Below are 9,625 nucleotides of genomic sequence, written 5' to 3' on the forward strand. Positions count from 1 at the left end.
GACTGTTTGATTACATATTTCCTTAAGCATTGTCCTGAGCTAGCCATGTCGTGGGCATCCGATTGGATCCTTTATAAGTTTCTCTTTTTTTTTGTGCTTTTTCTTGTTGGTTTTTTGGTATGTCGCAGCTAACTAACTAAATGTAACTACTCGTAAATACATAATTATTGACTACAACGAATTAAGCCATTCTTCAGGGGTAAAGTCTCATGTAGGAAGGGGATTGAAGGGGTGGAAAGGAAAAGGCGAGGGAAAGCAAACAGCGAGGGTAAGATGCAGTGATGAGGGTAGGGATATAGACTAGTATAGAGGGGGATGGATTGGATGGATTTGTGGCGGTATGGCAGAGCTTAGAAGGGCTGGGCCAGGCCGTAGTGGTTGTAGGCCAAATCGGCGCCGGCGGCTTGTCCATTGCGGCTCCAGTCGGAGTGCACAATATCGGCGTTCAGGGGGCTGCCAGTGATGTAGGCAGTGGTGATATGTTCCTTCTTCTTGGCCAGCAGATCCTTGAAGAAGGTGGCACCTGCAAGTCAAGGAAATCGTAAGCTGGGCCTCTTTTTGTTTGCTTTAAGCTAGCGACACTTACCAGCCAGAATGAGGGCCAGGAAGGAGATGGCCAGGGCTTTCAGCGAGATGAACTTAATGATAGTGAACATGACCTTGACGACCACAGCCTTCTTCAGTTTCAAAGCCAACAGCAGAGGCAGCAGCATCTTCTTCATGCGCTTGCTGCGGGATTCTATTGCGGAGAAAGCAGAGAGAAAGCGAAGACATTCAGTGAAGGCCACCCAAAAGTATGCCATCCGTGGCAGTTCGGAGAAAGCTTTCACTTCCACTTAGGCTTAGCCAGAAAAGTATGCAACGCTTTTCTGCTGCTTTTGGCTATATGTTCCGACAGTGCAACACGTTGTATGCGCAATATTTGGTAGAGTGAAGGCACTTTGCTTTTTGATCACTTACCATCCATGGCACGTCCGGCGTACTCGTTCTCGGTATTCTCCTCCTGCTCATCGCCGGAGAAGGACAGATTGAGCTCATGTGTTTCTAGATAGCGTTCGGCGCGGTCCTCGAACGACTCGACGCCCTTGTTGGCACCAAAGCTGCGTCCCGTCTCAGACCGATCGATGCGCAGGCCACCGAACAGTGACACCGACTCCTCGTTATCCAATCGATTGAGCATGTTCACTAAATCCTTTTCACTGCCGTCCTGCGATGGCAGTGCCAAAGCGCCGCACACAAAGCTGGCCACCAGCACAACACAAACGAATTTCGCGCACATATTGCTTAGCACTTTGGTTTTGGTTTTGGACAAAAGTCGATATTGATATTTATATTGATAATCCTTCGATTGGATTCCACACTGGTCGGCGCACTGATGGCTGGGCTGGGGCTGTTGGCTTTGCGAATGGAAATTGCTTTGTGATTAATTGTATGCAATGCCCCCGCGTTTTATACCTTTTCGAATCGTATGCGTGCCCGCCGGCTCCGAACTGAGTCGATTGACCAATTTTGTGTGGCTAGAAATCGCGCAGTGTCCAAAATAAAAACGCACCGCACTGCAATAACAATCCCCATACCAAAAAGCCATGCCATCCCCGGCACAATTTATGCAAAGCGTATGCGTATGCTGCCTGCCAACAATTTCTTGACCATATTTCCACCACGCACGTCGTCAACGAAAGGGAAGTGACCTGCCGGTCTGGGCCGGGCGTCTGCCACTGCCGTGGCTGGATATGATTTTTGTACATATATTTTATATAAGCAAATGGCCCAATTTTCGCCTTCCACCGTTAGCTGATTTTAATTGGCATGCAGCACTGCAGCACACGAGAACGTGACTTAGGCGGCTCTTGGAGGAGATAGACTGTGTGCCAGATTCTTGGGCGCTGCCTTCTGCTTGGGCTTCTTCCTACACTGACTCCTTCTCGCTCGCCATCGCTCATTAGGCGTGCCATTGAATTCCATTACAGCGATTATTAGTGGCCTGCCCCGATCCGCCCCTTATTTGGTATGCCTCAGTCGTGGTGACTTAATGCCCGCTTTGGCCCAGTTAGTTGCTCTGGCCAGCGTACGCTTTCAACGCTTTCGATTTCATTCTCTTTTTGTCAAGTGTCGTTCGGTGGCTTGCTGGTTCGCTGGCGCTCGTTTTCTATTTCAATTGCTTCTAAATCTATTTCCAAAAGAAAGCTGAATTGTAGCGCATACCCGCATATATCTTTTCAATCGCAAAAGTGACACTTTTATGAGCATAAGTAGAAAGTTTCTTCTGGCTGCAACTTGTGTGGCAGACAATTAACATGCCACATCAGTATTAGAAACTCCAATTATGAGAAGGGCACACATACCACTTGACTTGCCAAAACTTTATCCGAAGATTATCAATTCTTTTTGCACAGACTTTTACACATAATTTTGCACAGCCTTTTGCACAGCCTTTTGCTCGACTGCCACTCGTTTGAGGGACAGGCAGCAGCAGAACCTGCCACAAGTTTTAATTGCCACAAGAAACTTGTTGCCTTGCCGCACTCTTAGGTCAAGCCCGTTCGCTCAAAGTTCCAAATATTTGTCGCCCAACCAGTCTTGCTTGACTCTGTCAGCATTTGAATTAAGCTGCCCCATGGGAAAGTCTTTTACCAACAGGTAAACATTTTGTCCAACCACGCCCTCCCCGGAATCAATTATACAAACGCCAAGAGGCACGTGCAGGGATTTTGATGTAGAATACGGTTGGGCAGACGCTCGTGACTCGAGAGGGGGTTGGGGAAATACTTTTAGTTTTATTCAAACATTCATAATGACTATTTTCTTGCTGTGAAAAGCGTTCGGCTGTCTCTTGTACAATAAGTTAGTTAATTACTCATCGAATAAATTACTACATGCTAAGGGGTTTCAAAACAAAGGCACATTAGTGGCACCAACGGCATCCACGGCTACTCTCCTGACTCCTGACTGCTTACTGCTGCTGCTGTCCGGCGTAGGCCAACTGCTGGGCATCGACTTGCTCCTCGTTGATGCTGCGTGCATAGGGATAGGACGAAGAGGCACCCGAGCTCCAGCCAGCACTGGCAGGGGCAGACCAGGCGTTCGAGCTGTAACCACCGCCGATGGCGTTACCGCCGAGCTTGTTACCAAATCCGCCCAGAAGACGGGAGCCGCCAACCAGGATGGCCAGGAAGAAGGCAAGCTTGGCCACAATCACGGCCTTGAAGGTCAGCAGAGCGAGGAATCCGAGGACCAAAGGAACGACGGCGAACAGTTTAGCGCCAATAGCCAGAGCAATGGGTCCAATCATCTTCTTGATCTTGCCACGACCTGAGAAGCACAAAAATATCCCAATTTTAGAACCAAATTAAAATGGTTAGACGGAACTGCTGAGCTCACCTTCATCCAGAGCGCGGGCCACCTGCTGGGTGGTCTCCGAGGGCAGCTTGAACTCCAAGTTGTGGGTGGACAAGAAGTCGGTCATGCTGGAAATGGCCAGATCGACCAGGCGTCCATTGCGATCCTCGGCGTTCTGGGGCAGCTCCGCATAGATATCCTGTTCGCTGAGAGACTTGCCATTGCGCTGTATAGGACTGGCAGGATCTCTGCAACGAATGAGAAATGGGTCACATTAAAAACGGTGTCAAATCCACATCACTTTCGGTTTTTTGATTTCGATTTCAATTTCAGTTTGAACACTGTCACAGACACACAACACACACCTCTGGAAGGTGACACCGCTGGCAAGCTCAATGTTGTTGCTCCTGGCGGCACGGTTCAGGGCAGTGATGCCCTTGACAGCCAGACAGGTGGCCATGTCATCGCTCTCCAAACAGGCACCCAGATAGCGGGCGGCCCTGCTGAGCGTGTTATCACTTTCGATTCTGTTGTCTTGGACACTGGGAGCGGCCCAGGAACAGCTGGCGGCCGCCAAGAGGGTAACACAAGCGATGGCAAACACTTTCATTTTCGTTTCGTTTTAGATTCAAGTCGGATCGCGACACGGTTTAATCCTTGCTGGAGCTGGCGCTGATGCTGTCTGCTGCTGAGCTCGAGAGCGTTGAGATGAGTTTGATGTATGCGTCTCGAGACGTCTAGCCTTTTATATTGGGCGGCGTTTGTTGCGCTGTCGAAGCCGCCGCCGACGCCGACGTCGCAGTCGGTCTGACATTACAAAACAATTTCAAAGTAAATTAAATAAAACCAGCCGAGACGCAGCCGCCGACTGCGGAAGCAACCAAAAAAAAGACGCGAAAAATATGCCGGCTCTCCCGAGTTGTAGTCGGAGTCAGCGCCAGAGCCGTAGAGGCAACATACACACATGTACATAAATCTAGAAAATAAAGTCAACTTGTTTGTTAACTGAAATGTTCATTTTGGTGGCTTTTTGGGCAGCCCTGCTGCTGCTGCCTTTTTTTCGGGAGCGCCGTCTTCATCCGTCAACGTCTACGTCGTCGTCGCAGTCAGCGCCACTGGAGAGAAATTTGTACTTGGACTTGGCCATTGGATCAGGCGGGGCGCCTTGACTGTGTTGTGGGGTAAACATTCGACATCATTGGCTGGTGGCTTGGTCTTGGGCCTGGGCCTGGGCCTGGGTCTGGGATATGGTCTGGAGGCATTCGATATGCGCACGCCCTCAATGGGGCTGTTTACCCGCAGTTTACCCAGCCCGGCTGCGTTTGCGCTCAGCTTTCATTCGACTCTCGCAATATCCAAAGTCACATATTTGCTAATTTATTTACGCTTCTTAACCGAACGATCCGGTTGCCGTATATTCCACGCTGTCCACTTATGAGCGCAAAAATGTGTGCGTGTGTGTGTGTGTCTCCTTTCTTTGGAGCATAAATGGGTCATTTGTGTTTGCCCATTCTGTTGTTGTTGCAGGGAATGGTAAATGGTATGGTGAAATAGTGTTTAGCACTTCGATGATTGAATTGGACTGTGTATCCATGTCTATGTGGTAATAATTGAAAGTTAAGTGGCAATGGGAAAAATACGAGCTAATCATAAGTGATGAAATAATAGAGGTAAAATTTGGATAACAAAGCAAGGATGAATGTTAAATATTAGTTGGGAAAATAGGTAAAAACAAGGATCTAATGGTACAAATAATTAGCAAAAAAAAAAAAAAATTGTTAAATGTTTTTGTTGGATAAAAGGAAGTTTTAGTGGGAAATTGAAGTCGATATGAATAATAGAGCTATAGGGGGGGAATAAGACTTAATAGAGCTTTTTGATAGAATGGGCGAAATAGGTAAAGAAAAGTTAGGTAAAGGTAAAGGCAATTAAAAGCAAGTTAAAGGCATCAAAAGTTTAATAATGAAATATGGATGAATTATTTAACATGAAGGTAGGTATTTAATAATAATTGTAGTCTTTTGAAATTTTTGTTGATTTTTTATTATTACAAAATATGTAAACGATTGTATTTTAGATTGTTATTCTATTTATTTATTTATACTTACATATATATTAAAATTGTATTATTCATAAATAAATTGATTAAATTTGATTTAAAAAAAATGTTTGACTGGAATAATAATAATTAAATTTAATGTTTTCTATGTCATCATTGATGATGATGTTTTGGGAAATGATAAACACAATGCGATGGTTTTAAGAATTTACCAGTAAGTCAGTTCTTAATATAACAAATATTTAACACTCAAAATAAAAATCAAAAATTGTTAAGGTATTGTAGAGTGTACGTTCATTCGGAATATATCCCTTAAGCCCCACTCTTATTCTCATCGAATAGTTCTCTCTCACTCTGTCAGATACATCTGTTTTTATGTGTCTATCAGTCTGAACACTGAAGTTTATGATTCATCAGTCATTCATTCGCTTGACGATTTTCCCAGTCACGTTCTGCCATCACGGCCCACATTCTCCACTGCATTGCCAGTTTATGCTTCTATCCAAGTTTCTCTGTGGGGAATTGCATCGTAAAATGACAGGTTTCGTACAAAGATCTCTATAAAATCGAAGCAGCTTCAATTTTTGGCAGCAACAAAATTTGTATTTTTATTGTTCCAGCAGCTTATTAAAGGCAACCCATTCAAAGAGCAGCAAAGTAACAGCAGAGAAAAATATGTAGCCGATCCGCTGCCTCACTCACTTTCATTTATATTACAACGAAATGCGACACTAAATGTTGCCCCAAATGTTGCTGTTGTTATTGCTGTTGTTGCCGGGCGGCAGGCCTGTTGCGGCCACGGCCGCGGGCGTCGGCTTGTCACACGCTGCGTATGAGTGACGCGCCTTTATTTTCGGTTATTGTTTTAGCCCCGCTCCGGCAAGAGAAAAAGAAAGTGTGCTAGGAAGTATGCCGCCTTATCGAGCGTTTTGTGCAGTGATTCACTTGCTGCGACAATTTGCATATCTCAGCGCTGCAAGAGCCCAAGCACTAACCGGAGATCCATTCATGCCATCATTGATGATGATGATGATGCCCGCATGACATTGGCTTGCCTCACGCACGCACGGTCAGGTATGCGGCGATCCAGTTTCGCACTACTCATTCATTGACGCAGCCTGAGCTCCGCTGGGGTTCGCGGTTCGCAGTTCGCGTCATCGTTTTTGAGTGAAAGTTATGTAATTCCCATTCAGTTTTGCAATCTGTAGTGCGCTGCCCTGCTAAACCGGATTGCCGGGACCTCCATGCTCTGAGGCCTTATCGATCGTCAGGTTTTACGACTATTACCCACCCAACTGTCAAATCAAACAAAGTTTCTAAATGCCAATCATAAACAATTTCTCTTTTCTACCGAAAAGCTCTGGCTTGGTTTCTGCTTTTGAGAACTGTCAATTCTGATAACCTTTCTCATGTCTTGCTCCCCTCCCACATAATGCGTTCCTGACAGCAGGGTCTGTTGTCCAGACTGGACTCACAGAAATGTAGGCATTCATTATTTATTCAAAGTCAATTATCTTCGTTTCTTTTCTGCGACTCGACTAGCGATTTGTTGCTGGGTGTCGGGCGTCGCTCAATTAGCCGGCAACAAGTTGGCCTAAACACCGATTGTCGATTGCCCCCACTTCCCACTTTTCTCGTCTGCGCCGGACCGTGTGGGTGTGGCAGATTGGGCTCTCTCGCGTACTGCTCCGCAGAGCCATGTGCCCAAGTGCGTTTACTTTTTAAATTAGCTTGTCGCGTTTTGCAGTTGCCGGTTTCGGTTTGGTTTTTTGGGCAGCCAATAGCCGCTGCGGTGGCACGTTCTACTGACCCATTTGCGTGTTATCGACATGACAACAGAATTTTTGGCATTCCAACACACTGAGAGGAGGAGGAAACATTCTCGTAAAGATCTGAGGCAGGTTTCAGAGAAATTTAATTTGATTTGATTATGGGATAAAAATGCGTTTGTTTGGTTCTTCTGGGAACGGAATGTGGAATTTTTCGCCTCAAAAGCATATTTTTCCAGGGTCTAATACCTGATCCTAAAAAAATATTTAAAAAAAACCTTGCCCGGCCAAAAATTGTCTCTTAGTTTGTGGTCTCTTGGGTTAAACGCAAAAATGCCAACAGGTGAAATTGATTTTCTTTTCATTTGTGCAAATATGAAATGTCAATATTGTGCGTAGTCGTTGTGGCAGGCAGTGTTTGTTGTCGGCTGGCTGAGAAAGTGCAGCTCCAAGGTGTAGTGGCACGGTTTTTATGCATCGAGCAGGCATGTTTGCATATATTTTTTGGGGGGCCTAAAGGTCTTTTCAAGTGGGGTCTAGTTTTGGTATTTGGCGTTAAAAATTCATCACCATTACCTTGCGGGCAGGGCACTCCGCTCCAAATTCAAACTCAACCCCGCACTCTGGACAAATGGTAAGAGAGCAATTGCCATTTGGGTTAGCATGTAATATTTTGTCTGGGGTCTTTGTGGCCCCGGCCCGAAATGATTAAGGGCGCCAGTGGGATCACTTTGTGCCCAAACCTAGGCCTAAGTATCATCGCTTTATTTAACCCCATCCGCCTGAACGCGAAAGAAAGTGAAATTGATGACACAAATGTTCAAACAACAAGCGCGGGACGACATTGTGGCAGTGGCAGTGGCTGTGGCTGTGGCTATGGCAGCGTGGTGTCTATGCTAAATGGCCTGGTTAAGTAATCTCGTGAGAGTCGCAAACATTGCGCAGTCAGAGAATGTTGTTAATAGCTGGAGATGCGATGACAAAAGCCAACGCTGCTGACGTCTCCCGCTCAAGCCTAATTGCCAAGCCAAGCCGGGGCACCGGTCTCAGCTTCACTTTCAACATCTCAACTTAGAAAGAAGTCGCCGCGCACATAAAGATACGCCTTGTTGTGGCTGGCTGTCTTTTCGGGCTTTGTGTTGATCGATTTGTTAGATATGCGGCAAGCATGCGCATACCTGTATCTGACGCTTGTAGCTTTTGCCCCACCCGTGTTCCCCCCACACACCTGCAATTGTGTCGCTGCTGTTTGCTCAAATGGAATGGGCGCCCTACAACTTTCACTTGCTGAAATGAAGGAAATGGAAATGGAGGCGCGATGTGCGTAGGCAGAGGGCTCAGACAATGAGTCAAATTATATTCATCCATCCGTGGATACGTGGTTAGAGGCCTAATTTGTGTCCTGTTTGGAGTAAATCATTAGATTTGTGTTTGACTCGAGTGATGGTGGATCGAACAGTTGTAGTTCGTCAATTAATCGATAATTTCATATAAGTCAGGGATCTCAAGGATAGTAATTTGTATAATGAAAATAAGTGTTTGATTTGTATTATTATAAATTGTATTTGTATAAATTGAAAAATAAAGGCATATGGAATGTGTATTAGACACCTTGCCGTTCCAAAGATATTTTAATTCAATTTTGAATCAAACAACTAAAACAAAAATTTAAAGTTCTTTTGTATTACGATCTGTTTTATAATGGTTAAAAGAAAGAGTTTTTAAACAATTTATTTCAAAGTTTGTATTAAAACTGTATTCTACTCCAGTACACCTCTATATTAATATTGTAACTATATCTAGGTTACTTTTTAACTTTGATTTTATTAAATTTATATCTCTAATTTCTGATCTCTGATTTAAATAACATGCCGTTTTTTTCGGTTATGTACAAAAAACTTAAAATGGATGTATGAAAATGTGATGAAGGGATGGGAGAAGTTCTTCATACCTACTTTCAATCTTGTGGCTACTAACCGTATGCCTTCAGTGACCGACACCGAAGGCCCACCCAAGTCGCATCTGCACCTGTCGCTGCTGCATGCTGATTGATTTGTGACAACCTGTTGGTTGACTTTTCTGGTCTTTACATAACCCTGGCCGTGCCTGCCGTTGGTCGGCTTTCATTGCAACACACGCACTTGCGGAAGTGCCGACGATAGTGATGTCTTGGCCGTGGTCTATGGTCGATCGAGGGCTGGCCTGTGCGCATGCGCAATAAACCGTTATATGCATAACGGCACCGTGCGCAGTGCTGTTAATTTCTGCGCTCTGTGGCACGCTGCAGAGCCGTCAAGCGGTCGATGGGTCGTCGTAACGTCAGAGCGGGCCGAGGCATGTGCTAATTAAATGCTGATGAAGTCGGGGAGTTACGTGGCCTTATATGTCTATGGGCTAAAAGTAGAAAGAGACCTCTCTAAATTGCACTCTCACTCTCATTCTCGCCGAGCGAAACGGC

The 9,625-nt window shown here is 45.4% G+C and overlaps 2 protein-coding genes across 2 annotated transcripts; both read right to left on the minus strand.

The window, feature by feature from the left end:
* Positions 1 to 237: 237 nt before the first annotated feature.
* Positions 238 to 1,378, minus strand: LOC108154649. The gene is made up of 3 exons (XM_017284980.2): positions 961 to 1,378; positions 587 to 739; positions 238 to 523 (listed from the first exon to the last, which is right to left on the minus strand). Exons 1-3 carry the CDS (start codon positions 1,277 to 1,279, stop codon positions 351 to 353), a joined length of 645 nt encoding a protein of 214 aa, XP_017140469.1. The 5' UTR covers positions 1,280 to 1,378; the 3' UTR covers positions 238 to 350.
* Positions 1,379 to 2,757: 1,379 nt separating this feature from the next.
* LOC108154498 lies at positions 2,758 to 4,253 on the minus strand. The gene is made up of 3 exons (XM_017284798.2): positions 3,705 to 4,253; positions 3,382 to 3,587; positions 2,758 to 3,312 (listed from the first exon to the last, which is right to left on the minus strand). Exons 1-3 carry the CDS (start codon positions 3,947 to 3,949, stop codon positions 2,954 to 2,956), a joined length of 810 nt encoding a protein of 269 aa, XP_017140287.1. The 5' UTR covers positions 3,950 to 4,253; the 3' UTR covers positions 2,758 to 2,953.
* Between the last annotated feature and the right edge of the window lie 5,372 nt (positions 4,254 to 9,625).

The sequence above is a fragment of the Drosophila miranda genome, chromosome 2, assembly GCF_003369915.1.
Source record: "Drosophila miranda strain MSH22 chromosome 2, D.miranda_PacBio2.1, whole genome shotgun sequence".
Taxonomy (NCBI): Eukaryota; Metazoa; Arthropoda; class Insecta; order Diptera; family Drosophilidae; genus Drosophila; species Drosophila miranda.

Bases quoted from the DNA above. Each gene is read 5' to 3' on its own strand.
- LOC108154649 (XM_017284980.2), bottom strand. From the start codon at position 1,279: ATGTGCGCGAAATTCGTTTGTGTTGTGCTGGTGGCCAGCTTTGTGTGC. The intron at 740-960 runs GTAAGTGATCAA...TCTCCGCAATAG, and splicing joins CGCCGGACGTGCCATGGATG to AATCCCGCAGCAAGCGCATG. The intron at 524-586 runs GTAAGTGTCGCT...CTTGACTTGCAG, and splicing joins CCTGGCCCTCATTCTGGCTG to GTGCCACCTTCTTCAAGGAT.
- LOC108154498 (XM_017284798.2), bottom strand. From the start codon at position 3,949: ATGAAAGTGTTTGCCATCGCTTGTGTTACCCTCTTGGCGGCCGCCAGC. The intron at 3,588-3,704 runs GTGTGTGTTGTG...CATTCGTTGCAG, and splicing joins AGCGGTGTCACCTTCCAGAG to AGATCCTGCCAGTCCTATAC. The intron at 3,313-3,381 runs GTGAGCTCAGCA...TGTGCTTCTCAG, and splicing joins GGCCCGCGCTCTGGATGAAG to GTCGTGGCAAGATCAAGAAG.